This window comes from Jaculus jaculus, chromosome 8 (assembly GCF_020740685.1).
Source record: "Jaculus jaculus isolate mJacJac1 chromosome 8, mJacJac1.mat.Y.cur, whole genome shotgun sequence".
Lineage (NCBI taxonomy): Eukaryota > Metazoa > Chordata > Mammalia > Rodentia > Dipodidae > Jaculus > Jaculus jaculus.
Genome location: NC_059109.1, coordinates 139,864,885 through 139,882,081, shown reverse-complemented (window position 1 = coordinate 139,882,081; position 17,197 = coordinate 139,864,885). Strand labels below are relative to the sequence as shown.

The 17,197-nt window shown below is 46.5% G+C and overlaps 1 protein-coding gene across 2 annotated transcripts in view; it reads right to left on the bottom strand.

Moving 5' to 3' along the window:
* Positions 1-118: 118 nt before the first annotated feature.
* The window catches only part of Ss18l1 (SS18L1 subunit of BAF chromatin remodeling complex), a 38,074-nt gene continuing 20,995 nt past the window's right edge, over positions 119-17,197 (bottom strand). For both annotated transcript variants that reach the window (XM_045157398.1, XM_045157399.1), the window contains exons 9-11: positions 10,207-10,326; positions 5,825-5,952; positions 119-2,806 (exon numbers count right to left, since the gene is read on the bottom strand). In XM_045157398.1, the coding sequence (XP_045013333.1) occupies positions 2,780-2,806; positions 5,825-5,952; positions 10,207-10,326 (275 nt within the window). In that variant the 3' untranslated portion in view covers positions 119-2,779. The remainder of the gene's footprint in view (positions 2,807-5,824; positions 5,953-10,206; positions 10,327-17,197) is intronic.

Genomic DNA, 17,197 nt, shown 5'->3' with positions numbered 1-17,197 from the left:
CTTGAGCTTCAGGGAGACCCTGCTTCAAAAAACAGAAACAAAAGAAAAAAAACTAGAAAAGAAATCCAGAATGTTTTCAAAATAACAAGACGGATTCGACCACCTCAATAAACAGAAATGAAGGAATGGCTAAAAAAATTTAATGGAAATGGAAAAAGGTCTTCCTCTTTTTTACAAATTTTAATGGACACCCGACATTGGAACTGACAAACGCAGAGGCCGCCTGTCCTGCAGTCCAGAAGGAGGAAGGCTTCTAGAAGGTTCCAAGCCCTGAGCCTCTGTCCCAGGGCTGTGCTCAGTCCAGAGATCTCGATTCTGCCGCACACCAGCGCCCAGGACACAGCAGCCCTCGCCCTCATGGATGTCGGGAAACGGGAGGAAGAAAGAGCAGCAATTTCCACCTCACTCTTTGCATCTTTCCTGGCCTTCCGTAGAAGGGTTATAAAAACGGCACAACCACACCTGCACGAACAATTCCATTTCCTAGGCTTTTTCAGACATTCATATCACAGAAGAGAAGGTACAGAACAGGTAACGAAAAGGAATTGCTGGCATCACTTTTCGCCACAACATTACATAAAAATGGACAAAACATTAAATAAACATTATTAATCATTAAATATATTAACACCAGGAATCATTATAAATTAAGAAATAAATGTACAAACTATTTCACAAAGTGCTCTTTAAAATATATGTACAACATTCAAGAAATTCTTAATGTAAGACATTTCAGATTGATGTTTTGGGGTGATACATCTTTTAAGTATCCTTTTCTTCCAGAGTATTAATACATCACTTAAAATACACACACGCATGAGCGCACACACACACACACACACACACACACACACAGCATATTCCCAAGTTGGCAAGGAATAAAGCCCATTTTCACAGTTACTTAAAACGTTCTGATATTTTTCAGTGGGAGATTTTTGCCCCCTCTTGAGCTTACAGAATAATTCTATAAAAACTGCCAGAAAGAACAAAAACAAAAGAGATGACTCCCTAAATGATGTTGCCAACACTGTCACTGGACAAGTAGGAAAATCTTGTTTCTGTAAATTTAACATGGTCACAGTGTTAACCAGTGTTAAAGAGTTTGCTAAGACCTGCGCCTACACTCGTATGCCCGCATTTATTGATACCTGTCCTGCAGGAATGTCCTGGAAAAGGACCAGTAGTCAACACAGACCTTAGCTCTTAATCTGCTAATGGAAACAGTCCTGGCTCCATATTGCCTAGTGTGAGCTATCAGGATTAATTCAAGAGAAAAAAAAGTGCTTTAAGAATTCTAAAGCACTAAAGTTTAGATTTAAAAAATTAGTTTTTAAAACATAAAACGGTATCAAACACATCTGAGCCAGGCATGGTGGTGCACACCTATAATCTTGGCAGGAGGACCAGGAGTTCAAGACTAGTCTCAGAGAAAAAAGCGAGTTTAAGGCCATTCTGGGCTACATATGACCCTACCTCAAATAAATAAAAACAAATAAGAAAAAATAAAGAACAAGAAATGTATCTGCTTTGGTGGGCCTGATACGCCAAGTATTCGGTAACTGGATACTTTTTGTATTTTCTTAGTGATTCTCAGAAATACACCCAACACTTATCTGAAGATTTGTTTTAAAAAGGATTCATAGTAAATATGGTTATTATTATCTAAACAAGACTGATCAAATATCCATGCTGCTTGTCTTTAATGTTTGCACAGAATCCAAACAGAATTCAATGTCCTAGGGACATAAAAATCACTCAAATTTTACTATGTAAAATCTTTGCTTCTCATTTGAAAGAACACAGTAAAGATACTGGGTTCTTTTTAAGAATGACTGGATTTCAGACAGCCCTAAGAAAAAAGAACACTCACTTGGAGATCCAAACAAGCAGGTCTTGGAAAAGATAATATAAAATAAGCCACTTGCTGCCTGTTTGGAAAGTTTGTTACCAATACTTACAAGCTTAGGATCAGGCATATTCAAACCCTACAAACGACATCAGACAAAGGCAAAGACACACTACAGATGGGCCTCACTCTTCAGTACACCACCTTCCAGCTGTCCACACACTGTCCTCATGGACATGTCTGTGGAACACGGTCACGTTTTAATAGAGAGATGCATCCCTTTATGGGATCATGCGCACTGGTGAGACATCAGCCCTAGGCGAGCCCTGGAAGTAAGGGCTCACAGCTGCTCCAGGGGAAGCCTATTTTCTGTTCTGGTGGGAAAGAAACTGGCCCAAGACACAGATGGTGCCCTTAAACCCCACTGAGGCACAGGCGGCAGTGGTCACCCAGAGCTCTGTGTGTATCCGGCTACAGTGTAGGCAGTTAAAGAAACATTTACAATCCACACTGTGACAACGGTGCGAGGAGTTGGGGCAGACCAGGTCTGTTTACGGGACTACGTGGGGCATGGCGTCTCTGAGATTGTGTCCCATCACTGAGCACAGACGAACACTCTGGTGACAAAATGACCCCCAGAGCTAGCTAAGAACACTGAAGAGGGGTAAGGGGACAAAAAATGGACACTCTCTCCATTGTATCGACATACAATACTATACACAGCACCAAATATGTCACACCACTGCAGCGCTGTCTTATGTCAGCGGTGCACACTCGGCGTCATACCCAGCACAAAATGAGCACGCTTCACATGCAGATGTGGCATTGGGCAAAGGGTAACCAACATGTCACAATTCATCAGAACTGCCACTGGCTCGTCCATCTCCTGGGTGAGCGTACAACCCCACGGGCACCATCTTGAATGCTTGTCCCTTATTGCTGATAATTTCCGTACTGGCCCTAAAAGAGATAGAGACATAGATTACTCCTCCATAGGCCAGGCAGACTCCTACCACAGCCAGCATCCCCATCACAGGTGGAGGGATGGAGGTCCAAAGGCACACGAAGAGTCTGCCTGAATTACTCGTTTTTTTATTTTATTTGATAGCAAGGCAGAGAAAGAGAGAATGAATATGGATGTGCAAGGACCTCTTGCCACTGCAAACAAATTCCAGGCGCAGGGCTGGAGAGATGGCTTAGCAGTTAAGGTGCTTGCCTGCAAAGCCAAAAGACCCAGGTTCAGTTCCCCAGGACCCACATAAGCCAAATGCACGGGTTGCATGCGTCTGGAGTTCATTTGCAGTGGCTGGAGGCCCTGGTGTGCCCATTCTCTCTCTCTCTCTCTTTCTCAAATAAATAAATAAAGTACTTTTTTTAAAGTTCCAGATGCATGCACCACTCTGTGTGTCTGGCTTTACATAGGTGCAGGAGAACTGAACCCTGACCAACAGGCTTTGCAAGCAAACACCTTTAACTTCTGGGCCATCTCTCCAGTCCTAACTTTTTTTTTCATTTATTTTTGTGTGAGAGAGAACAGTATGGGCATGCCAGGGCCTCTTGCTACTGCAAATAAACTCCAGATACATGCACCACTTTGTGCATCTGGCTTTATGTGAGCACTGGGAATCAAACTTAGGCCCCTGAACCAATGCTGGCAAGCTTTTCAAGCAAGTGCTTTCAACTGCTGAGCTATCTCCCCCAGCCCAGTCTGCCTCAATTTATGGGGTAGGAAGTAGCCCTTTTAGAATGTCTCTCTCATCCTGTGTGATGATTTATCGGATGATCCGAGAGTTTTGTGACCTCATGAAGCAATGGACTCCCCTGGGGGCTGGGCCTGGCCATGTGCCTAACCAGATATCATGTTGGCCCTACCATTACGACTAGGCCCTAAGCTTCTTAAGAGTGACTTGATGGGCAGTGGGGCTAATATTAACTCTAGTTACCCCCACCCCTAACTTGGTAGGAACTGGGGGTGAGAGTGACCCAGGTAACAGGATCAATCAATACAAGATCTGAAGAAGAACAAATTGGAGCCCATGTCTCTTGGATGCAGGATGAAGGCTGAACGAATGGGTTTATCCCTGAGGAAGTTGGCTGAAGGGCTGCTGTCCAAAGTGAAATGGGGCAGTCAACTCAATCCCATTCTCCCTTCAGCTAATGAGCAGGTCTTTGTGCGTTCACAGAAAGGAGCCTCCAGCGCGGCTCCAGTCTGATGGCCTGCTGGTGCCTGTGTCTAGGTGGGCAAAGCAGAGGCACGATGGGCCCTCAGTTCAAACTCCAGGGCAAGGGCAGCCAGCAGCATAGCTCTGCTCAGGCTGGCTGATTTTGCCCCCAGGGAACAGCTGGCAGTACGTGGAGACATTCTAATTGTCAGAACTAGGGACTGGGATGGCAGTGTGGTTACTTGTTTAAATGTCATTTGTCATGATCATAATGGTTGGACAATCTTTTTTCTTTTTGTTTTTTTAGACAGGGTCTTGTTAGGTAACCCAGGCTGGACTTCGTTGGACAGAAACTAGGAACACTGTAAAATACTCACAGTACACATGACGGCCCTGCTTGCCTAGCTCCGTAGGAACCTCATGGACCATACCTAAACCTGAACCCAGAGAATGCATGAGAGGGGGCTGGAGGGATGGCTTAGAGGTTAAGGTGTTTGCCTGCAAAGCTGAAGGATCCAAGTTCAATTTCCCAGGACCCATGTTAGCCAGATGCACAAGGGAGCATCCGCATCTGGAGTTCATTTGCAGTGGCTAGAGGCCCTGGCATGCCCATTCTCTCTCTCCCTCTTTCTCTGTCAAATAAACAAATAAATAAAAATATTTAAAAGAATGCATCAGAGGGATGCAGAGATAGCTTAGTGGTTAAGGTGCTTGCCTGTGAAGCCAAAGAACCCAGGTTCAATTCTCCAGGACCCACATAAGCCAGATGCAGAAGGTGGTACATGTGTCTAGAGTTCATTTGCAGTGGCTGAAGGCCTAGGCATGCCCATTCTCTCTCTCTCTCTCTCTCTCTCTCTCAAACAAAAATAAATAAATAATAACCACAATAAAAGCCTTTGGGTATAGCACTCCTAGGCATATATCCAAAGGACTCATCTCATTTCCTTAGAAGTACGTGCTCAACCATGTTTATTGCTGCTCAATTTATAATAGCTGGGAAATGGAACCAGCCTAGATGTCCCTCAACAGATGAGTGGATAATGAAGATGTGGCACATTTATACAATGGAGTTCTACTCAGCGGTAAAGAAAAATGAAGTTATGAAATTTGCAGAAAAATGGATGGACCTGGAAAGTATTATACTAAGTGAGGTAACCCAGGCCCAGAAAGCCAAGCGCCACATGTTCTCTCTCATATGTGGATCCTAGCTACAGATGATTGGGCTTCTGCGTGAGAATGAAAATACTTAGTAGCAGAGACCAGTAAGTTAAAAAGGAGACATAAAGGGTAGAGAAAGGAAGGGAGGAGGATACTTAATAGGTTGATATTGTACATATGTAATTACAATGAATGTAATGGGGAGGTAATATGATGGAGAATGGAATTTCAAATGGGAAAGTGTGGGGGTGGGGAGGGAGGGAATTACCATGGGATATATTTTATAATCATGGAAAATGTTAATAAAAATTAAAAAAGAAAAAGCCTTTGGGAAAAAAAGAATGCATTAGAGTTCTGGGGTGAGGACACTTGAAGATGTCACAGCCAGACCTCCTCCCTACAGGCAGGTATGTTTAGTTCAGTCTGTGATTTAAGTTAGCATGCCGCTTGTCATTCTACAAATTCCTGACACTCTTTTCAGGCCTCTGGGGAAAAGACCTCTGTGTCCTCAGGACAATCCTGGTAATTCTAGCTCAGTGGTGGTTCCTCCAAGGAGCCAGCTAGCTCCACGTCACCATTCCTCATGATCATAACAGAAATCCTTGCCATGCCTTGACACATGGTGGACAGCACGGCTGACCACATCCAGAAAGCTTGCCTGCTCGTAGCCATAAGGTCGCTGTTGTTGGGCAGAGGGTCCTGTCTGCGATGCTCTGTAGCTTCCGTACTGTTGGCCTTGTCCTTGCTGGTAGCTTGAGTACTGAGAGGGAGCTCCCTGGGCAGGGCCTGTGAAAACAGCAGGGGCTGTGAGAACAACCAAGCCATGTTCCAGCTCCCTGAGCGGTATCCCTCACTGCACGAGCACTGTGCTCCAGCTCACCCACCTGCCCGCCCTGTGCCCGCCACCCTCAGGGGCTTTCCCCGGACTCCTGGCTTGCCACTTCCTGGAAGCAAATGGGTGGTTCGCCCAGGACCAGCTGGTGTAGGTTACAGTGCTTAGAGAGAGTTGGACCTTAAAAATGACAGGAATGGGAAGACCCCTCAGGCCGGAAAGAATGTCATTCTTCCTGTGAAACTAAGTTGAAGGTGTATAGGAAAGGACTGATGAAGACCAAAAAAATGTCAATGCTTATTTATTTACCCTTTTTTTGTGTATGTGTGATGCTGGGATGGAACCTTGGCTCATTACACTACCCAACTACACCTTAGCCCCCTGGTAATTTGTTTAATAAAGGTTGGGCAGTCTTTTTTCTTTTAGACAGGGTCTTGCTATGTATCACAGGATATATAACCTCCTGAGGGCCAGAATCAGGTATGCATCACCATGCCTAGCTCAGTGAAATCATGTTTTATATAAATTTTTATTTATTTATTTTTGAGAGAAAGAGGCAGATAGAGAAAATGGCTGTGCCAGGGCCTCTAGCCACTACAAACAAACTCCAGACACATGCACCACTTTGTGTATCTGGCTTTATATGGTTACTGGGGAATTGAACCTGGGTTCTTTGGCTTTGTAGGCAAGCGCCTTGACCGCTAAGCCATTCCTCCAGCCCTCAAATCCTCTTTTATTATTAATATTTTTAGTGTGTGTGAGTATGTGTCCATGGAGGTCAGAGGACAACCTTCTGGGGTCGGACCTTGACTTCTACCTTATTTTGAGGAAGGGTCTCCTGTCCACTGCTGTGCTGGTATGAGTTTCCAGGAAATTCTTGTCTCTGCTTCCCATCTCACCCTCAGCATAGTGGGGTTACAGCAGCCTTCCACAGCTTTCCTCAGCCTTCCATGCGGCCTGTGGGTATGAGCTCCAGCACTCCCACGTGGGCAGCAAGTGCTTTTTTTACCTAGTGCACTGTCTCCCCAGCCCTCCAGCCATCTTCAGCTGTGGTCTCTTCCTCTACTGAGGCACAGCTGCCTGTAAGCTTGAGAAGCCCGTTCGGGACTTTCCTGAGAGCAGAGGCATTACCATGGCTGGTCTGTGGTGGGCCCAGCTCCTTATTTTTCAAAAAGCTGCTCAGGGGCTGGACAGATGGCTTAGTGGTTAAGCGCTTGCCTGTGAAGCCTAAGGACCCTGGTGTGAGGCTCGATTCCCCAGGACCCATGTTAGCCAGATGCACAAGGGGGCGCACACGTCTGGAGTTTGTTTGCAGTGGCTGGAAGGCCTGGTGTGCCCATTCTCTCTCTCTGCCTCTTTCTCTCTCTCTTGCTCTCAAATAAATAAATAAAAATAAACAAAAGTAAATTTAAAAAGCTGCTCAGGTGATCATCAATGAACCTTACTTCCCCACACAGTTGAAACTGCTATGAGGGACAAGGCAGCAGTCTGTGGTGTGCAGGAGGAGTGATGGGCTCCAGCTGGGGGAGATCCAGGATCACATGTTTACATTTCACTTAAAATGTTCTGGATTGGGTGTGTTTAAGTGAGCATGGGCATGCTCACTCTTTTTGTTGTTATTGTTTTTCAAGGTAGGGCTTCACTCTAGCCCAGGCTGACTTGGAATTCACTCTGGTCTCAGGGTGGCCTCAAACTCACAGCAATACTCCTACCTCTGCCTCCCAAGTGGTGGGATGAAAGGCGTTCGCCACTACTCCTGGCTTTAAGCTCGGTTTTGATGTGTGTGTCACCTGCTTGTCCTGATGGATCAGCAGCACACAGCCTTCTCTGTGATATGGGCCTCAAAGTGGATTAGGGACAGCCTACTCCTGCCCTGACCCTGGGTCTCCTCTGTCTACCTGTCTGGCTCCCACAGGTCCTGAAAGCAGTTTGCTGATAACCCATCAAGTGTGGGGTAGATTTAGCAGTCATTTCTCACAACACTGAATAAACATGGATAAGTGGTGGTGGGTGTATCTGACCCCACGACGTCACTGCCCACCCTAGTGGGGCCATGCGTGCCAGGGTGGGATCTCTGCCTGCTCGACCTTGGTTTCCATCACTCCTCTCCAACAGGGGAGTCAGGCTCCTTAGAGAAGTGCTGATGCAGGGAAGAGCAAGGAAGATGACATTGTACAAAAAAGTCCTGATGTGGGGCTGGAGAGATGGCTTAGTGGGTAAAGACACTGGCTTGCAAAGTCTAAGGACCCAGGTTCCATTCCCCAGGACCCATGTAAGCCAGATGCACATGGTGGTGCATATGTCTGGAGTTTGTTGGCAGTGGCTGATGGTCCTTGTGTGCCCATTCTCTCTCTTAAATAAATTAAAAATAGAGTATTTTTAAAAATCCCAAAGTATTCAACAAGCCACAATGAGAGCATTTCAGCTGAAAGAGCTTCTAAGGCCCAAACCAGGATAATCTGACACAATAAAGCAGAACTGCATTCTCACCCACACAGGCCTCAATACACACGAGCACTATGATGATTACTCTATGGCTGTCAACTTGACAGGCTTTAGAATCACCATGAAAATGCATCTCCAGTCATGTCTGTGAGGGATTTGCTAGATTAGGTTGCCCTGTGTGGGCAGTGCTATTCCATGGGCTGGGGTCCTGGACCGTATAAAAGGAGAACATGCTGGGCGTGATGGCGCACACCTTTCATCCCAGAGCTCGGAAGGCAGAGGTAGGAGGTAGGAGGGTTGCTGTTTGAAGTCACCCTGGGCTAGAGTGAGACCCTATATGGGAAAAAAAGAACAAAAGGCAAGAACACAAGCAGCATTCACCTCACTGTTCTCTTTGCTCCTTCCCTGAGGACATGTCGCCACCATGCTGCTTTCTGTCCCTGCTCTGCCTCTTCCTGCCACAATGGGCTCTACCCTCTGGAAGCAAAAGCTGAAGAGATGCGCTCTTTGCTTTCCTCAGCGCCTTCAGCCTGGGCGTTCTGTCCCAGCAATGAGAGTCATTTATACAAGCACATATTAAAATCGGTAAGTGAGTGCGGGGAGAAGGAACAAATTTTTCTCACTGAAGAATTCCATGGGCTGGTAAGATGGCTCGTCAGTTAAAGGTGCTTGTTTGCAAAGGTGCAGGCCCAGGTTCAATGCCCCAGTATACACGCAAAGCCAGACACAAAAATTGAAGCACGTGTCTGGTATTTGTTTCCACGGGAAAGAGTCCCTGATATGGCCATTCACACATGCAGATAAATTTAAAAAAAAATTTTTTTTTTTTTTGGTTTTTTGAGGTAGGGTCTCACCCTAGCCCAGGTGACCTAGAATTTACTATGTCGTCTCAAGGTAGTCTTGAACTCATGGCAATCCTCCTATATCTGCCTCCCAAATGCTGGCATTAAAGGTGTGCCAACATGCCCTAAAAAGTATTTTAAAAAATAATTCCAGAACTGGAGAGATGGCTTAGCAGTTAAGGCGCTTGCCTGCAATGCCAAAGGACCCAGGTTTGATTCCCTAGTACCCATGCAAGCTAGATACACAAAGTGGTGCATGTGTCTTCAGTTTGTATGCAGTGGCTGGAAGGCCTGGTGCACCCATTCTCTATCTGCCTTTCACTTTCTCACCCTCTCTCTGTCAAATAAAAGAATAATGACAATTCTAAGAAACACATGCAGAAATCCCCTTTTGCATGGAACTCAACAATACACTGCCAAAGGACGCAAGGGGACGAGACAAAGAGGAGCGTGACGGTGGAGACGCCTGACACACATCACCACGGCCAGATGCCAGGCCAGTGTCTTCACAGAAGAGCCAGGCAGGGCCCTGCTCCTTTGTCTGCTTTCCAAATCCAGAACCAGGCTCATCTCCATAAACCCTACTGAGGGGTGTTCTCCACAGTGCCCATCAGTCCACCCCAAATGGTCCAGGCTACAAAAGCAGAGAAAAACGTGAGAAACAGGCAGGGACAAGAGGCATCCATGGACACGACACCTGTGAACGCTACGTGGGATCATGGGTGAGGTCTGGCAACACAGAAAGGAAAGGGCGTGTGGGAAAAATAGTGACGCCTGCACCATCCTCCCAATTCCTCCGGACACCAGTATCTTTACCAGATGAGTTTAAGCACCTGCCTGAATGACAGCACTGCAATGTGTGTAGCCCATTCAGGGTGTGGGGGGGGGGGGTCCCCTATGGAAACATGCCCTCTCTCTTACCGTAGCCTTGCTGCTGCCCTGGGTAGCTCTGCTGGTTGGGGTACTGCTGCTGTGAGTATGTCTGCTGCTGGGCTGTGCCCTGCTGGTACCCAGCCTGCTGCTGACTGTACTGGGAGTTCCCTGCAAAAAGAAATGAACACAATCTCATTTGAGCCTGTGTAGGTGGCTTGCTGTCACCCACAAGAGTTCTCCCTTCTCAGCTGTAAAATCCCTAGACCAGGTCTACTGCAGCCATACATTTTCTTTCCACAATGAGTCAATCACTGTATGACACCCCCTGACATTATTTTATAAAATACAAATGGGAAACCAGAAAACATGAACTGCGAATGCAACAGTTAAGACAGGAAAACAGCTCTGCTCATTGACCCTGTCTCCCCTGTGACGGCTAATCTTGACTGCCCACTGGATCTGGAGTCCCCCCAGGAGACAGACCCCTGGCTGTGTCTATGAAGGTATTTTTCTAAGAGTAAAGGAAGGTCCACCCTGAATGTGTGTGGTACCACCCCACAGGCAGGAATCCTGGAGAAGCACGCTGAGTACTGGCACTCTCCTCTCTGCTTCCTGACTGCAGATGCAACGTGACCAGCGTGTCATGTTACCGTGGGCTGCACTCTCAAACCATGAGCCAGAACAAACCTTCCTTCCTTTAAGTTGTTTCTGTCAGGTTTTTTTTTTTTGGTTTTTCGAGGTAGGGTCTCACTCTATAGCCCAGGCTGACCTGGAATTCACTATGAAGTCTTAGGGTGGCCTCAAACTCACGGTGATCCTCCTACCTCTGTCTCCTGAGTGCTGTGACTAAAGGCGTGTGTCACCACGACCAGCTTCTGTCAGGCATTTTTGACAGAGCAATGAGAAAGTAAGTAACATACCTCACAGACATGTGAGTCCCAAACTGTGAACGGGACCTGATACAGCAACAGGGTCTCTGCAGACATAATAGGATGAAGTTTTCTTTTCTGAGGTAGGGTCTCACTGTAGCTCAGGCTGACTTGGAATGTACTATGTACTCTCGGGGTGGCCTCAAACCCATGGTGATCCTTCTACCTCTGCCTCCCGAGTGCTGGGATTAAAGGCACGTGCCACCATGCCTGGCCAGGATGAGATCTTCTGATTACTAGGCCTGGAGTCCTTATGAGAGGAGGGAAATGCAGACAGATACACAGGATGAACATGTGACAATGGAGGCAGAGACTGGAGTAGATGATTGGACCATTGCCTGATTCCAGCACTGGCCACTGCATGTAATTGCAAACAATGCAGCTAAACCCAGGTGGGCATGGTAAAATATGCCTGTAAGATATATGCCCCATCACTTGGGAGGCTAAGGCAGAAGGATCATGACTTTAAGTCAGCCTGGGCTATGGTGTGAGGCCCTATCCAAAAAGGAAAATAAAAGCCATATTCCCACTGCACAGATTTTGGAGAAACTGAGGTACAGATCTAGCAAACAGAAAAGCAAAGATTCAAACCTGGAAGGCCTTTCATCCTGGGAAGCCGGTGAAGGCAGGGGCCTGTGAATTGGGAGTAGACACATATTCTGTCATAAGGCCACTGCCCTCTCCCTAACTTGAATTCTGTGCTAACGAAGTGGGGCCAGCCGTGTGATGGGGTTACAAGCACACTGAGGACCACCACCTGGACGCGCCCGTTAGTGTGAGCTCCGCTCCCCGCAGTCCAAGAGCGTGTGGGGTACCCTGGCTTCAGCAGCACGTGCCTCCTCCTGCATTTGCTGGCAGAGGTCAGTCAAGGTCCCAGTTCTAGCTTGTCCTTGTGTCCTTGTCATGGGTTTTCCCTCCTCCTCAAAGCTTGTGCCAGACATTAAGAGGCTGCTACTTAGATATCTGGGCTGCTCCTCAGAAGTGAGGTAATGGCGCCCTCCATCTTTACATCTTTTTGCAATTGCTATTTACTTCCCATCCTTGGTTTTGTCTTATCCTACACTTCAGATTTCTATCTGGTGTTGAACTTGCTTTTTCTCAGATTGAAAAGATGACATTTCCCCACGAGCCAAAAATAAATGGGAATTGACAAAAAACACGAAGAAAAAGGCAGGCAGGCAGGCAGATGTAGCCAGCATGATGGTGCATGTCTTTAATCCCAACACTCGGGAGGCAGAGGTAGGAGGATCACCATGAGTTTGAAGCTATCCTGAGACTACATAGTGAATTCCAGGTCAGCCTGAACTAGAGACCCTACCTCAAAAAACCAAAAACAACAACAACATTTGGTGCCTTTAATCACCTGAGCACAAGGGTCTCCACTCATTATAGAACAGCTAAGGGAGAGCTGGGGGCTGCTCATTTTGCAGAGGGCTTGCCTAGTGTACACAAAGGCCTGAGTTCAATCCCCAGCACCATATAAACAGGGTGTGGTGGCACATACCTACAACTCAGCTCTCAGGAGGTGGAAACATGAGGATCAGAAGTTCAAGGTCATCCTCAGCTACATAGCAAGTTTGAGGCCAGTCAGGGTTAAAACTGCAGGATACCACCATTGTGAATGTCCGTTCCTACAAGGACATGTAGGTCACCATCTGACAAAGCCCTGAGAAATGTCCCACACCACACAACTGTGGGTTGTGCGCCTCTAGGAAGATCAATAGTGTGGACAGCCATAAACCCAGGGTCCTTCTCAGTGACAGCCAACAACAATCTACACTTGAACTTTCACTTCTGAGCATGGAAGAGTCTCATGGTTCTCAAGAGGGAAAAGCTGCTTCCCTCCACACCTACACTACTCAGCCCGACCACCTGGCAACCACTGTTCTTGGCTTCCTGTCTGTTTTTCCAGTTCATGGTGTGTACATGGGATTACTCAGAAATGCACTCACACTGCCTTATTTCCCTTGAACACAAAAGGCGCATCCAATCTCAACAGGATGGACCATAGTTGTGTCAAGACTGGGCCACAGGCTCACTTTGCAAATGCCACTAGATTTTGGACCTTCTTCACCATACACTTCCTCACCACCCAAGTACTACATGTGCCCCATAGCACCCTTTAGCGTCCTACCTGGCTCTCTAGGGCCTTCCTGCCGTTGGTCCTGTAGTCAGTGCAATCTAAGTTAACAGGACTCCGCTAGGTTCCTGCAGGTCTAGCTGCCCAGGACACACAAGGTTCATTTGTTATGGGACTAACTTTGAAAAGTCCTGTGTGTTGGTCTCAGCTTATGTAATTCTAAATGCTATTCAACCCTATGCACAATGCCATGGGCACTATATGTTTAAAGTCAGGTGCAACCTGCCTCCCAGTCTTCTCAAAACAGCACCCCTGGGCCTCTCACCCACATATGACCTGTGGCAGTACCACTGTGGGGTGACAGAGGTGTGTTCTGTTTGCAAATGTGTCTCCATGTTGGAGCCTGATTAGCAAGAGCGAACAAGATGTTTCTGAATCAAGAGGAAGTGACATCGCTTGCTGCCTACTGCTAGGGGCCACTGAAACACTTAAGCAAACTTGGCAAATAAGGAAAGCACGAATATATAACTCAAACCAGGGTATAAAAATATGTACTTTGGCTGGGCCTGGTGGTGCATGTCTTTAATCCCAGTACTCAGGAGGCAGAGGTAGGAGGATGTCAGTTCCAGGCTACCCTGAAACTACATAGTGAATTCCAGGTCAGCTTGAGATAGAGTGAGACCTGACCTGGGGGGGGCGGGGGAGTACTTTGGTCGGGTGTGGTAGTGCTTTTCTTTAATCCCAGCACTTATGAGGAAGAGGTGGAAGGATCACCACCGAGTTGCCACTCTGACTACACAGTGAATTACAGGTCAGCCTGGGCTGGAGTGAGACCCTTCCTCAAAACAAACGAAGAAAAAAGTACTTCAAACATTAAAAAGCAAGCAGTACATCCTAGGTTTGTCTTTGGAAAGGTTTCTGTCAAGGAAGGCAGGGTGGCTCCTCAGGGGAAGAGGACAGAGGTCTACTCACAGAATTCCCAGAGCCAAAGATGGCTCCTGCCAATGACCTGCATGCTTGCTTGCTTTAAACATTTTAGGCATGTGTGTGTAGTTTTTCTCTCAATTTTTATTAACATCTTCCATGATTATAAAAAATACCCCATGGTAATAACCTCCCTCCACCCACTTTCCCCTTTGAAATTCTATTCTCCATCATATCTCCTCCCCATCTCAATCAGTCTCTCTTTTATTTTGATGTCATGATCTTTTCCTCCTCTTAGGATGGTCTTGTGTTGGTAGTGTCAGGCACTGAGGTCATGGATATCCAGGCCATTTTATGTCTGGAGGGAGCATGTTGTAAGGAGTCCTACCCTTCCTTTGGCTCTTACATTCTTTCCGCTACGTGTGTGTAGTTTTGAGGTAGATTTTTGCTCTAGCCAAGGCTGGTCTGGAACTGGTCTCAGGCTGGCCTTGAACTCCCAGCGATCTTCCTACCTCAGCTCCCGAGTACTGGGATTAAAGTCACTGTAGCAGACAGATTCAGGTTCACTGAGATGAACTTCCAGACAGGCACAGTTATGGAGGCAGGGATTTATTAAAGCTGACAGATCCAGGGGAAGTTCCATAATGGCAGAAGAAACTGGCCTGCTTTCACAGGACCAAGCAGAGACAGAGAAGTACAAGCCAAAAGCCAAAAGCCACAGCACACTGCAGGAGCTCCAGCTAGGCACACTTTGCATGTCTTTAGATTGAAATCTGAAATCCACCATCACACCTTAAAATCCACCCAGTGACACTGCCTCCAGCCAGGTGGCTGTAGATGCAAACTATAAACAAATAAACAACTGAATATATTGGGGGCCATCTATTCTATTCAAATCACCACAGTCAGGTACCATTACTCCCAGCTTTAGCTTCTTTTAAATCTAATTTTCCTCTTAATTTTATCAAGGTATAATTGGCATATAAAATTATTTCTATTTTAAAATTGTTTGTTTATTTTTATTTATTTAAGAGTGACAGAGAAAGAGGAAGGGTGGGAGAAAGAGAGGGAGAATGGGCACACCAGGGCCTCCAGTCACTGTAAACAAACTCCAGATGCATGTACCTCCTTGTGCATCTGGCTTAAGTGGGTCCTGGGGAATTAAACCTGAATCCTTTGGCTTTGCAGGCAAAGGCCTTAACCTCTAAGCCATTTCTCCAGTCCTCGAGTTTTTTTTTTTAAGATTTATTTTTATTTATTAGAGACAGAGTGAGAGAGAGAATAGGTATACAGGGCCTCCAGTCACTGCAAACAAACTCCAGGTGCATGTGCCACCTTGTGCATATGGCTTACGTAGGTCTTGGGGTACTGAGCCTTAAACTGGGGTCCTTAGGCTTCACAGGCAAGCACTTAACCGCTAAGCCATCTCTCCAGCCCCTATAAAAGTATTTCTGCGTAGCAGGGCGTGGTGGTGCACACCTTTAATCCCAGCACTCAGGAGGCAGAGTTAGGAGGACTGCTGTAAATTTGAGGCTACCCTGATACTACATAGTTAATTCCAGGTCAGCCTGAGCCAGAGTGAGACCCTACCTCAAAAAACCAAAAAAAAAAAGTATTTCTACCTACGGATATACACATCTATAATCTCAGTCCTGGGGAGGCTGAGACAGGAGGGTCTTGAATTTGGGGCCAGCCTGAGCAATATATGGAGACTCTTTCAAAAATAGTAACATGGCATGTGTGGTGGCACAGTCCTGTTAGCCCAGCACTTGGGAAGTGAAGGCAGGAGGATCAGGAGCTCGAGGGTATTTTCCGCTATGCGGTAAGTTTGCAGTCAGCCTGGGCTACATGAAACCCAGGATGAAAACAAAACGAAACCAAAACAACAAAGTAAATGTGTGTGCAAATACAGGGTGCTGCTGACACATGCACACACCTGCATGGTTGACTTTTTCACAGAAGGGGAGGATCTAGTAACAAATTTTCAGATTCAACTTTTGAAAAATAACTTCAGGGGCTAGAGAGATGGCTCAGCAGTTAAAGGTGCTTGCCTGCAAAGCCTGATGACTCGGGTTCAATTCCCCAGTACCCATGTAAAAACAGATGAATAACGTGCTGTTTGCATCTGCAGTTCGTGTGCAGTGGCAAGAGGCTCTGATGTAGCCATATCCTCACACTCCCCCCTTGCAAATAAATAAATAAAAGTATACTTAAAAGCCAGGCATGGTGGAACATGCCTTTAATCCTAGCACTCAGGAGGCAGAGGCAGGAGGATCACTGTGAGTTCAAGGCCACCCTGAGACTACATACGGAATTCCAGGTCAGCCTGGACTACAGTGAAACACTACCTTGAAAAACAAAACAAAAAATAATCCTAGCTACAGATGATTGGGCTTCTGCGTGGGAATGAAAATACTTAGTAGCAGAGGCCAGTAAGTTAAAAAGGAGACATAAAGGGAAGAGAAAGGAAGGGAGGAGGGTACTTAATAGGTTGATATTGTATATATGTAAGTACAATGATTGAGATGGGGAGTTATATGATGGAGAATGGAATTTCAAAAGGGAAAGTGTGGGGGGGGGAGGGAATTTCCATGGGATTTTTTTATAATCATGGAAAATGCTAATAAAAATTAAAAAAATAATAATACGCACACACACACTTGAAAGGTGGGCATGGTAGTGCATGCCTTTAATCTCAACTTTGGGAAGTGAAGTTGGAGGATCCCCATGAGTTCAAGGCTAACCTGAGCCTACATAGTGAGTTCAGGTCAGCCTGGGCTACAGAAAGACCCTAGTTCAAAAAACCAAAAAAGAAAAAAAAAACTTGGAAAATGACTGAAATAACCTCACCAATGAACATTAAGGTTGCACCTGCTTTGCACACCTGGTGAACACTCACAGGAACTCTCCCTGTGGGTAGGACAGGACCTCCAACACCCTCCAGCCCAGAGGCTCCCCATGGGCATCACCAGACACGAAGCCAGACTCTCTAACACAGGAGCAAGGAAAAGGCAGGTTAAATGGGCATGATGGTGGCAGGCATGTCATTCCAGCACAGGAGAGGCAGAGCCGGGAGGATCACCACCAGTTTAAAACCACCCTGGTC